Source organism: Mobula hypostoma, chromosome 20, assembly GCF_963921235.1.
Source record: "Mobula hypostoma chromosome 20, sMobHyp1.1, whole genome shotgun sequence".
Classification (NCBI taxonomy): Eukaryota; Metazoa; Chordata; class Chondrichthyes; order Myliobatiformes; family Myliobatidae; genus Mobula; species Mobula hypostoma.
This window is the reverse complement of record NC_086116.1, coordinates 25,595,175-25,608,870: the sequence shown is the minus strand read 5'-3', so window position 1 is coordinate 25,608,870 and position 13,696 is coordinate 25,595,175. Positions and strand designations below refer to the sequence as shown.

The window sequence follows — 13,696 nt, the reverse complement described above, 5'->3', positions numbered from 1 at the left end:
ATGAGGATGTCATGAACAGAGCAAACACAAAAAGAGAAATAATGTATGAGATCATGAAAAGGCAACATAACTTCATTGGACATGTGATTAGGAAAGAGGAGTTAGAATGCATGGTAATTATGGGAAAAATTGAAGGGAAGAAAGCAAGAGGAAGAAAAGACAAATGATGATGGAGACAGCAGCCAGAGAATTGGAAATGAATACCAATGAATTGATCCACTTGACCCGAAACAGGAGTGTGTGGGCCATGGCAGTTAAAGCTCAAACTGGGCACGGCACCTGATGATGATTAGCTGACAGGTTACCCACATTGCAACCCGTCCCTTAGCAAGAGAACCCAACTAGCTGGGGTTCAGGTACACCTCCAGTTCCACCTCCAAGGTTGTTTGAGGATCAGACTCGTCTTCAGTTCAAGCTCCGCCTCCAAATCAAGCCCCTCCTCCGAAGGCAGTTAGCCAAGCGCGTGCTCATTTACGGGTCTGCGTGATGACGTGTGGCCGTCGCCAACGGATCTGGCGAGGACGGTGTGGAAAACCGCTGGAAGAACGGCTTGAGGGCAACGGGAGCGACGGCGGAATCAGTTTCGCGATGATCGCTTCTTGACAGTGAAAGCAAGCCGGTGCCTCGCACCCTTTCCACAAGGTCACTGCCATCGGTCGTAAACTGTGACGATCGTTGCCGGCGAGCCATGGATGGGTGCCCCCCGCTGCTGCTCTCGCACTTGTTGGTCAATGACCGACCATTCCAAGTCACCTTAACCAAGTCCGTGTTCTCCTGGCAGCCGCTGCGGCCGAGGAAGCCTTCGTCAGCGGGAGGAGGTGAGTCACCAGCCGCCGATGCCACTGAGCTCCCACCCTCGTAGGTATCGGTGCCTATCGGCGACGGGACGGCAGGGGAACGTTGAGCAGCTGTTACTCGATTGGGAAGGTTTGGGGTGTGGGGAGAGCGGGGTTGCTGTTGGCGACTTGTTTATAATCAAAAGAAGTAGTGTTTCATTTTATTAATAAGTGCAAGCGACCGGGAGTCAATATGTTTGATCCCTGTGGGAAGCGGGAAAATCGGCTGAAGCTCCATGTCAACTTTCTGTGGAGAACAAACAAAAATGGATGGAGATGCCTGGAATGTCCTGTAGTTAAGTGTTAAGCTTCAAAATCCCCATCATCAAGCAGTAAAGTTGGTGTTTTTAAAGTGGGCAATAAATATAACTGGACTTTATTCCATGAACTTTTGAGTACGCTCCAACTTCCTCAAGTTTCTGCTTCAGTTGCGCTTTTTGGGTTCAGTGCTCTCTCGTGAACCCAAAATGACACTTCACAATTGCTTTTGTTCTCACTGTATACTTAGATAACAGCTTAGGAAACTTTAGGCGCTTCAAAGAAGTTCACGTCAGTGCAAATATCAGCTGTATTTTCCACATTTGTTTGCATTAATTTCCAAAATTTTCTACTTAACAATGAATACATTGATACAATCTAAAATGCTCTTTCATGTTTCCCTTTGTTTTAGCTTCCCATGCTGTCTGCATAGCTTTCTACACTTTGCAAAGCAGATTAATGATTATAAATAAAAACGAGATAATTAACGCTTTGATCTACCAAGTACACCCAACACTTGGTATTTTTCATCCCCTAAACGAAGTGTTGCCAATGATCAAAACCAGTAGATAAAAATAAATGTTTTAATTATCAGAATATGTTTGGCTCTGAATGGTTGCCATTTGATCTATATATTGCATGAGCATAAGGGGATTTTGACTTCATATTGGTATGAATGTTTCGTAAATGAAAACTGAACTTTTTTAGTTTCTAAATTGTATTTCATGACCTTAAAATGTTTTATACAAAATATTTTAATGTTGGCTAACTTGGATGAATCATCGGATTCTACTCCGGAAAAGACTAAAAGCTCTCTCAGTAATTCAGCATACTGGGCCATTTAATCCATTAAGGCCCTAGATTTGTTTTCCAGACAGTTTATGTAAAGTGGCTCATTATTGTCTCTAATGTAACTCTAATGGAGAAGTGCAAGGTGGAAGTAGCAAACCACTGAGAAGCCTCTGCCTGAAAAAATAAATTGTCAGGCAATATTTTGTGTGTGGCTGGGTGGGAGAGAGAGAGGGACAAGGAGAAAGATTTTTTAAAGAAGTAAACATTTGAAATAAAGGAAGGAGAACTACCTATTTTGACCATAATTTAATGCAGAAATTCACACCAAATTTCCACAACTAATTTGCTTGAATTCACTTCATTTGTTCTGCAGTTATTTGCAAGATGCAAGTTTTATTCAGAAATATTTTCTCTTTGATCCACTGAGATAAATTGGTGACATTTCTAAGTATGCATTATCATGTCCTGACATTAATTCCAATCTAAAATAGAAGAACTACAATGTTTATCTAGAATGCTGTGGTATTTATTGGTTTGAAAAGGTCAGTAGGAAATTCCAAGAAATTAAACCCAGTAGCAAAGTCAGGATAGCATTTCTATTTCAAGATGGTGTGCATCTTGAAGGGGAACCTGCTGGCAGTGGTATTCCCACTGGACTGAAGTTGTGGCATTGGGAAGTGTAGTAACCCAGGCAAATCATTGCAACGTGACTTGTAGAGTTGATGAATGTTTCTGGTGTTTGGGTACTGACTGGCCCAAATACATCAAGAGTTTAAATATTCAGTTTATCAATCTACTTTTGTCAGCACATTGTCCAGTTAAGTTTTATGAAGATCAATTACAATAATAATAAAAATTTTACATTTGCTCCAAATAACTAACACTCCACTGTGAATAAGAATGCTTTTTGGACGTTATTTCATTTCATGTGAACAATCTGTAAGTGGCTGAGTCCACATTTTAAACCTTGTACAGTTTATATTCACATTGTATGTTGTGAAAAATTAATTTGCCAAAAGTTCAATAATGCATGAATACTACAAAAAGGCAACTACTTTATGTTATTTATATTGTGTAGGTTAAAGCAATTACTTTTACAAACATATTTTAGCCATGTACAATGATTTGCAATAAGCTATCATGGAATCTAGGCAAAAAACCACCTGCAGCTCAGTGTCCTGTTCACCACCTGCCCCTAATAAATACACTTCTGAAGGCACTAGATCAATTAAACAATACAGTAAATTATTTTATTGGTTTCATAAATTTGGGTATGCAAAACCTTCCTGCAGTACATACAAGCTATACTTCTGCACTAAACTAGAACATACTGCATTTGATAGAATGCTTGCCTGAATAAACATGATTATGAAAACATTTTGATTTATTACTTTTCTATGAATTAATGTTTTGTGTGGGATTAATAAACTTCCCTTATTTCAGGTTTAAGGTATCCCACAGTCTATTTTGTACATAGGTGCATTATAAGTTTGCAGGTAAAGAACAGACCTTCTGGTTGTAAAATATTGTGAAATACCTTTTGTCAACTGTAGCACAGTTAAGCATATTTTTGCCCAGTAGGATATTTAAATGCCCATTCTAGAGTCTCAATCAACTTGCTGCCTGTTATCACCACTGGTGTTTAGGGCAGCAATGAAGGTCCTCCATCTTCATTGACATTCAGAGCATTCTTCATCACGCCAGCAGTTTCCTCTTGGTTTTCACTACTGTCAGTCGTGGCAATTCCCGGGTGGAGACTCAGGAATACTGTCGCACTCAGATGTAGAAAAATTCTACATTGCTGTTCCTGTAACAATTTTGTTTTACCAATCAAGGTCAGAGTTGTTAGCCTTGAGCTGATCCCCAGAACTTGGAAGATCAGTGGGCCATTCTTAATCTGCCCTCTAACCTTTGAGCTGTTTGGCTTGGGTGACCTGACCAAGAGCCAAAGCTCAAAACCCTGACTCCACCCAATGTAGCTCTCTAGATCATTGAGGCATGCAAACCTCCAAAGCACAACAAGGTTGTAGTCATCTTGGAGGAGACTCTATCAAAAACTCTGCTAATTCACTATGTATGTTTGATACACTTGAAACATTGCCATATTTTGTGCATGACATTAAAAAGAGATTGTTTGCTTTCCCAGAGGATGCAAAATATCCTAAGGCACTTTTACAAGAAAAAGAGCAAGGAGTTATCTCCAATGTTTAAAACAATTTTGATTCCCTCAACCAACATTTTCAAAGAAGCTTAAGTCTTCATTAGGTTGTTTTAGTTGGCATGTTTTTAGATAAAAGCTCCACTTATTTTTTTCTGCATAGATGAAAGCAGTAGTTAAGCTGACTAATCAGTTTATAATTCATTTATTTAAAGTACTTACTGGTTAAAATATTGTGGACATCCTGTTTTTTTTAAACTGGCCATTAATGTTCTGTTATTCAGTTATCGCTTAGAATTCTTATTGAGACAAAGTAGCTATAATCTGTAAGAAGTATTGTAGTGGTTTAAGTATTTTAATTATATTCCCTGTTGTAAAAATGGCTTTTAATATTTTTGGTAGTAAAGGAGGTTCCTATTTGCCCGGGGGGGGGGGGGGGGGGGAGGAGTTGAAAATATATTGTTTGGCCTGAAATATATTGTTACTGGTGTAGGATGCTTAGCAAAAGGCTTGCATTTAGTTTTTGCAGTTCTAGTATACCATTATGCAAACATCAGCAGATTTTGACTGCAATTTTATTCTCTACTATTCTGCTCTTTACAAGCTATGATCTGGGACTTGCTGCCTGCAAGGGTGTGGAAGCAGTCATTTGGGCTTGAACAGATATCAGGATAAATATGGCTGCAGATGTAGAGCAGAGATATGAGATTGAATTGATTGGATTGGAAGAGTCTGGCATGTTTGGGTGATGACTGATTCCTTTGGTTTTTTTTAAATGTTCTATCAACAGTTGTTTTTGCCGTCCAAAAACACCATGTTTGAACTGTTCAGTCATTTGTGCTTTCAGAATTTTTGATTAGTACAGTAGCATGCTGCACAACTCACCCCTCCAATGTGTTTGCATCCATTAATGAGAAGAAATTAAATAGAAGAAATTAAAGTTCATTACATACTAGTTACTCTCATGTAGAGAACATATTGATGAATAATGATTTAGCAAAATGCTCTTTTTATAGTGGAAATTGTAAATTGAAGCAAATGTTAAAATACAGTGAATTCTGGTTAAGTGGGCCTTTGGTTAGTTAGGGCAACTGCTTATTTGACGCAACTCTTAAAGAACAAAAATCTAATGAGAAAATAGCCGGAATTTCCTTTAACCAACATACATCAAAGTTGCTGGTGAACGCAGCAGGCCAAGCAGCATCTATAGGAAGAGGCACAGTCGACGTTTCAGGCTGAGACCCTTCGTCAGGACTAACTGAAGGAAGAGTGAGTAAGGGATTTGAAAGCTGGAGGGGGAGGGGGAGATGCAAAATGATAGGAGAAGACAGGAGGGGGAGGGATAGAGCCGAGAGCTGGACAGGTGATAGGCAAAAGGGGATACGAGAGGATCATGGGACAGGAGGTCCGGGAAGAAAGACAAGGGGGGGTGACCCAGAGGATGGGCAAGAGGTATATTCAGAGGGACAGAGGGAGAAAAAGGAGAGTGAGAGAAAGAATGTGTGCATAAAAATGAGTAACAGATGGGGTTCGAGGGGGAGGTGGGGCCTTAGCGGAAGTTAGAGAAGTCGATGTTCATGCCATCAGGTTGGAGGCTACCCAGACGGAATATAAGGTGTTGTTCCTCCAACCTGAGTGTGGCTTCACCTTTACAGTAGAGGAGGCCGTGGATAGACATGTCAGAATGGGAATGGGATGTGGAATTAAAATGTGTGGCCACTGGGAGATCCTGCTTTCTCTGGCGGACAGAGCGTAGATGTTCAGCAAAGCGGTCTCCCAGTCTGCGTCGGGTCTCACCAATATATAAAAGGCCACATCGGGAGCACCGGACGCAGTATATCACCCCAGTCGACTCACAGGTGAAGTGATGCCTCACCTGGAAGGACTGTTTGGGGCCCTGAATGGTGGTAAGGGAGGAAGTGTAAGGACATGTGTAGCACTTGTTCCGCGGAATTTCCTTTGTTTATTTGTGACATTGTGCTCCTTAATTGGGACAGGAGACTGTTGCTGAACAGTTTCTAACGATCCGTTTCATGCACTCGTGTGGCTGTTAGATACTACACTGTGCTTAAAGTGAACAGTTATTAAATGTCATTTGTGTGGGTTTGTGTTCAAAAAGCAGTAATTCCTGTCACTGATATTTGGCAATTCAGAATTGATTTGCACACTGCAGATTCAAGCATTCGATCCTGGAAAAGCCGGAAATGGTCAGGAGTGAAATAGAAATGAGTTCATTATTGTGAATTAGGAAGAATTTGAAGGTTTTGACAATCAACTTGAATGTTAGAAGGAAAATGAAGATTTGGAGGATGCAACCTTCACATAAAGGCAGTCCATTACCTGTAATAGGAGTCTGGGTCGACCCCCACCCCCATTTACAATCATCAAAAAAAATGTGCAGCCGTGCATTGGATGAATTCCTTCATCGATAACTTCGGAACTAATACAGTTTTACAGTACTGTAGTACAGGAGTCCCCAACCTTTTTCGCTCTGCGGACCGGTTTAATATTGACAATATTCTTGCGGACCGGCCGACCGGCGGGGGTAGGGTTGCCAACATACAAGAGTAGCAGTCAAATATGTTGGGTTTACCCCGAGAAAGACTACAATGACCATGAAGCCTTGCGCGGGCACCAGTACGCATGCGTAACTTGTGCATGCGTGTACGCGCCAGTTTTTTTTAAATCGTTTTTGCCGATTCTGTTCGGGGGGGGTGGTGTTAATCACGACCGGAGTATAGGTGATAAGTGGCTAATACACTCAATTTCCTTTCTAAAAGGGTTTATCTAACGAATTTAATATTAAATACACAGTGCATATTTTCCTCGCATGAATATAGCGATAAGACAATTATTAGGGGAGGACAGGGGAGCTTGTACTAAGTGTTGAACGAACTTCCAGTAGAAGTGGTAGAGGCAGGTTCAATATTATCATTTAAAGTTAAAGTGGATAGGTATATGGACAGGAAAGGAATGGAGGGTTATGGGCTGAGAGCAGGTCGGTGGGACGAGGTGAGAGTAGCGTTCGGCACGGACAAGAAGGGCAGAGATGGCCTGTTTCCATGCTGTAATTGTTATATGGTTATATAAGTCACTTATAATAGCATCATAACATTTTAAGTAACGTTTGGATATTAAACACAGCGCATATTTTCCTCGTATGAACATATAAAATCATTACTACACACCAATATCGCTGAATCAGTGGGAGCCCTGGGCTGAATACTTGTTTTCCTGCAACAACACGGTCCTATCGAGGGGTGATGGGAGACAGCGATGCTCGAAGGGGGTTCCTTATGTCCACTCTATTCCACAATTTAGTTTTCGTTGCATTCATTGCAGAGATATGTTGGAAATGGAAGCAACGTTTTCAGTGCTTTCCTGACTATCTCAGGATATTTAGCCTTGACTTTGATCCAGAATGCCGGCAGAGATGTTATGTCAAACATACTTTTCAACCCGTCATCATTTGCAAGCTCGAGTTGATCTCCTTCCCGCGCTGAAATGGATGACGCGCGGGTTGACCTCGCATGCATAATGGCTCAATAGTGGGCGTGACAGGGAATGAGGAAAGGTGCAGCTGACTCCTATCGCCAAATCATATCGTTTCCTCGCGGCCTGGTAGCGCATGCCTTGCGGCCCGGTGGTTGGGGACCGCTGCTGTAGTAGTATTGATAGTGTTCTAATTTGCTCTGCATTTCATTTAAATACATAATTTGTTACTCAGTTAAACAGTGGTTTGTCTTTTTAAATATATCCATGAAATTTTTGCTAATTGAGGCACTGACAGATATGGGCCGAATTGTTCAAGTTCCGATGTGTCCCAGTTGACCAGAATTCACTGTACTCAGTATCATAAACGGCATGTATGGTGGAGAGAGTTAATATTTCACTTCCATGACCTTTCATCAGATTTGGGTTAATGTTCACCTTGGAGCTTAAAAATACTATGGGAGTTCTTGCAGTAAACAAGGGAACCAATGTGGACAGACTGAGGGCAGCCCATGGCATTCACTCGAACTGAACTACCTCAGTTGCTTTTGGTGTGGTTTTTATATTCTGTCACCACATCCAAGTTTTATTTATTTTTATTTAGAATACTTATACATTATTTCCTGCATTTTGAGTTTCAAATTGATAATTTGCATTTATTATTTAGGCATTGCTGATGTGCCTTGAAATCTGATATCTGTCACATTGTTAATCTGATGTTTCCATTTAGTATTTGTAGACTCTGCAGTTGTTCTATCAATGCTAGCAGCCATTATGTTAACCAAGGTAGCAATTTCTTTATCAGGAAGAGCCTTTATTTCTTCTCTCTCCAAATTATGGATGGGGTATAAATGCATTATTAACTTCTGGACACATAACAATGCAATTGGAGTCTTCTGCACCATTAATTCAAGAAAACAGCTACCTTCAGTCTATCTGCCAAGGAGAGGATGAGAACAAAGTTTATTTTGTTTTTATTCATAAACATGGTGGACCTCTTTCAGGATATGTAACTAAAATAACAATAATTTTAGTTGTTTCCTGATGGCAGAAAATGATGAAGAAATCAAACACTTTTTTGTGGCCCACAGCTTTAAATGGAGTACATGAAATACAATAGAAGTCTGATCATCTGGTAGCTTCGGGACTTTGATGCCCTGATGGCAGATTCTCTGTTTGTTGCATGTTCAGAAATCAATGACTTCAGCAAAATTTAATTGCAGTTGGTGGTGTACATTTGATCATACAATGATATTGTAGAAAAGCATGTTAACAAAATGTAATCTCTTTTCATGCAGAAAAATGTTCTGTGCCTGTACCTGAGATCATCGCTGTTCGTGAAACTGAAGTAGATGTGATAAATAAAGAATGCAGACGATGGCAAAAAATGCCTTCTGTTTCCAATGAGAAAATGTTCCATGCTTTCACAGGTACATCTGTCCATATTTCAATCAATACATTTGTCTAGTTTCACTATTTCCCATTTTGAGGTGGGGAAAATCCTTCAATGATAGTACACAGAGCTGTTTGAAAATCGAGGCCTGGGCAAAAATCTAAAATTAAACTTCCTGCTGTATTTTGACTCGCATTCTGTTTAAATATTTTAAGCAAGATTCTGTGAAGATACATCTATATCAATACAAATGATTATATAGTTGTATACTTCCAGATAATTCAGTTGTAACTTCAAGACTTGATATTTTTAATTCCATTCTTCCACCTAATTTCACAATCATAATGTTTATTGCAAATTTGCTCTTTGTAACCCTGGTTCTGTGCCTAGCGTGTCCATTTTCCAGACATTTCTCTGATAATAGATCAAGAAAAGTGACACATCTCTTATCTGCCTTAAAAATCTTGTTCACTTTATTTAAAAGATGTTGGTCTCTAATTTATCTATTTACTACTTAACATTCTTCTTTTTGTGTGGGTTGAAGAGAGTGGTGAAAAAGGATTATTTGATTTTTATTTAACTTTCAACTTTAAACAGGCTTAACATTTTTAATTATTTGCAACTTGCATATATGGCACCAATTGTGTTTACTTTTTTTCGACTTGAAGCACATTATAGGAGATGATCTGGCAAACCCCCTTAACCACTGTAAGTAACCTTTGACTTAAGAACGATATATTGGATATGTTAATACTTGAGGAGTGATGATAAATATGTATGATATGATATCAGTAACTCCCAACTAATATAGGGTCTGTGGAGTTGAGTAAGACTGGATCTCTAAGTTTTACTGTTCAAATGCAACAGTGCAATTTACAATCACAACTGTGCACAGCTCTTTATTTCTTCCCATTAATAACATTTGTGCATTCTTGAAACAATTAAATTTACTCAATCTGACTTCATTAAGTTTTTAAAAGTCTACTTGTTTTTCTGCTTCTTCCCAATGATTTCAGTGGACAAACCGGATTTGTCCAGAGGTATCATGGTCACTTGAGCATTCCTGGAATTGTTTTCTAGAGCGAAGCCAATAGGAATGCTGCTACTTCAGTTAAAGATCTTCCCTCATTATAAGTGTTCACATCTTGAGGTTATATTACTCTGTCGAGCACACCTTCATTCAGACTGCTGTGCCAGCCAGGATCTTCCAATGTTCAGCCATTTTAATTCTGCTTCCCATTCCCACACCAAAATGTCTGTCCACTGCTGCCTCTATTGCCAAATTGAGACTAGACATAGATCAGAGGAACCACACTTAATCTGTACCTAGCATCAATTTGGCATATTCTGGTTTTGTAGTCTCTGACTACTACTAGTTACATACGTGGATAGAGCGTTGGCTGATTGGCAGGAAACAGAGAGTGGGAATAAAGGGATCCTATTCTGGTTGGCTGCCGGTTACCAGTGGTGTTCCACAGGGATCAGTGTTGGGGCCGCTTCTTTTTACATTGTACATCAACGATCTGGATTATGGAATAAATGGTTTTGTGGTTAAGTTTGCTGACGATACGAAGATAGGTGGAGGGGCCGGTAGTGCTGAGGAAACGGAGAGTCTGCAGAGAGACTTGGATAGATTGGAAGAATGGGCAGAGAAGTGGCAAATGAAGTACAATGTTGGAAAGTGTATGGTTATGCACTTTGGCAGAAAAAATAAACGGGCAGACTATTATTTAAATGGGGAAAGAATTCAAAGTTCTGAGATGCAATGGGACTTGGGAGTCCTCGTACAGGATTCCCTTAAAGTTAACCTCCAGGTTGAGTCAGTAGTGAAGAAGGCGAATGCAATGTTGGCATTCATTTCTAGAGGAATAGAGTATAGGAGCAGGGATGTGATGTTGAGGCTCTATAAGGTGCTGGTGAGACCTCACTTGGAGTACTGTGGGCAGTTTTGGTCTCCTTATTTAAGAAAGGATGTGCTGACGTTGGAGAGGGTACAGAGAAGATTCACTAGAATGATTCCGGGAATGAGAGGGTTAACATATGAGGAATGTTTGTCCGCTCTTGGATTGTATTCCTTGGAGTTTAGAAGAATGAGGGGAGACCTCATAGAAACATTTCAAATGTTAAAAGACATGGACAGAGTGGATGTGGCAAAGTTGTTTCCCATGATGGGGGAGTCTAGTACGAGAGGGCATGACTTCAGGATTGAAGGGCACCCTTTCAGAACAGAAATGCGAAGAAATTTTTTTAGTGAGAGGGTGGTGAATCTATGGAATTTGTTGCCACGGGCAGCAGTGGAGGCCAAGTCATTGGGCGTATTTAAGGCAGAGATTGATAGGTATCTGAGCAGCCAGGGCATCAAAGGTTATGGTGAGAAGGCGGGGCAGTGGGACTAAATAGGATAAAATGGATCAGCTCATGATAAAATGGCGGAGCAGACTCAATGGGCCGAATGGCCTACTTCTGCTCCTCTGTCTTATGGTCTTCTCTAACTTTTCTAACTTAGTCTCTTTAACTTCAGGTTACTCACACTCCCCATTGTTTCGTTTTTCATCCCCTTTATTCCACTGGTCCCCTCACTCCATCTTCCCCTCACCCCCACCCTCTCAATCCGTCCATCACCAATATATTCTTCCTTTTTATCACCTCCTCTCTTCCTTCCCTTGATCCTATGGTCCACTATCCTCACCCATCAGATTCTACCCCTCTGTCACTTCATTTGGCACCTCCGAGCTCTTTATCATATTCCTTCTATCACTCCCTCATCTGCCTATCACCCCTCACCTCGATCCACCTTCACCTACCAGCTTCTGTTCCAATCTCTTCCCCTCTTTAAACTTTTTTCCCTTCTTTCTTACCTGCCCTGATATAAGGTCTAGGCCTAAAATGTTAACTGTCCATTTCCCTCCATAGATACTGCTTGACCTGCTGAGTTCCTCCAGCATTTTGTGTGTTACTCCAGGTTTTTAATATCTGCAGACTCTTGTGCCTCTGTCTTAATATTGTTTCATGTTTCTTTTGTGTAGAAGTATGAATTCATTGAATATTCATAATTTTAAAATGAAAGTTTGATTACCGGCATTGTTTTGAAAATACCTAACCCAGGAGCCCCCAACCTTTTTTTTTAATGCCATGGATTCCTACCATAAACCAAAGGGTCCCTCATCTAACCAGTCATAGAAGTATTTGTACAAAATTATCTTTCAGCTTGATTGGAATGTCTACAGGTGAGATCATAGCATTTTTCTGTGTTCATGTTTTAGTATATCATGTGAAGAGATCAAAAGAGCACCACTGGTTGTATAGTGAGGTAACCTTTAGCAGCAGTGATCGCCAACTCTGTAGTCAATGGATACAAGTTGTTGAGGAACAGTTGGATTTACAAGGTACTGTGTTTTTGTGGAATAATGATAAAATTGTCAAATGCCTTTTATTTTACAAATTGTGTAAAGTTACTCCATCTTTTGGCTTTGCAGAAGTTATATAAATCTGAAATGTTACTTTTTCCACTGTAAGCGCTGCATAGATTTTCTACTCAACAGCATTTGTAGTTGCCTTCAATGGTGTGCATGATGCATCTGTCTTAGTGACGCGGATATGTCATTCCCTAGCATTGCTTTAATTTTGCTGTTGGCTTTAGGGGACTAATGGAAGACTTAAAAGTATTTTTACAGTCAGCAAACCAGGAAATGAGTAGCTGTAATTTTGAATTGAAATCTTTAAACACTTTCAATTGACCAAAGTAAAGAGTGGAACATTCCAATGAAATCAGCATAGAAGCTGTGGTGTTACCTTGCACCTTTTAATTAGAAAGAAGACAGCTATTCAACATGAGCCTTGTGCCAGATCCTGTGAATCAATCCCGTTAGTCCTATTTCCACTCCTTATTTTCCCTGTATTCTGGTGGCTTGTTCTCTTACATATGCTCATTAACTTCCAGTTTCATTCTTTTTGCTTTATACTTGTCTTTCTAGAGTAACATAAGGTACACTGGCTAACTCGGTTGTGGCCATATGTTACCCCATATGGTAATGTGGGAGGAAACCAAAGCACCCTGAAGAAATCCATATGGTCTTGGAACAAGTGCAAGCTCCAAGCAGATAACACCTGAGTTTGAAACCCTGGAGCTGCAGTGCAGTAGTCAAATTTAATGTCAAAGTCACTTTTCAGTTACAAATCTTTCAACAAGGCTCAACTTGTTCAAGAGTTTCACTGTGAAAAATTGGTTAATTCAGTTCAGTGAGCCTAAGAACAAGGGTTAAGGGCGGCCATTCATCCCCATACAGGGGCTCTGCCGTTCAAATTTAATTAAGATTTCAATCTGTAAGGACTTTCATAGTGCACCAGATGGGCGGTTAACAACAGCACCTCTGGATACCTGAGTTTACCACGTGCCAGCAGAACGCAGTAGTTTCTGTCAATGTCACTTTGTAATTACAATTAAGGCCAATGTTTTTCAACTCCATTTTATGTTTTATACTACTGTCACATTCTTGTATAATTCAAATCCTAAATGTTTTAACAACTTTATTAAATGGGATTTCATGCTAAAGAAAAATGAACATGCCTCAGTGAACTACTCTGGATAATGAAGTTTGCTTTCTGAATACTTTTCGGTGTATCTTGTGGATTTGGGGCTGCTGATCATGAATCTTGCCACAACATTTCCTTATCAGGCACTACTGTTTTGAAAATGCCTATATTTGGTATTGTATTGTATTTCATTTCATTATTTAAATCGATGCACACACTGTAAGTTGAAGAGTT

General features: G+C 40.0%; 1 protein-coding gene across 1 annotated transcript in view; it reads left to right on the top strand.

Annotated features, from left to right (window-relative positions):
- Window positions 1–493: 493 nt before the first annotated feature.
- The window catches only part of cerk (ceramide kinase), a 49,474-nt gene continuing 36,271 nt past the window's right edge, over window positions 494–13,696 (top strand). The window contains exons 1-3 of the mRNA XM_063072579.1: window positions 494–818; window positions 8,835–8,966; window positions 12,193–12,315. Of these exons, the coding sequence (XP_062928649.1) occupies window positions 689–818; window positions 8,835–8,966; window positions 12,193–12,315 (385 nt within the window). The 5' untranslated portion in view covers window positions 494–688. The remainder of the gene's footprint in view (window positions 819–8,834; window positions 8,967–12,192; window positions 12,316–13,696) is intronic.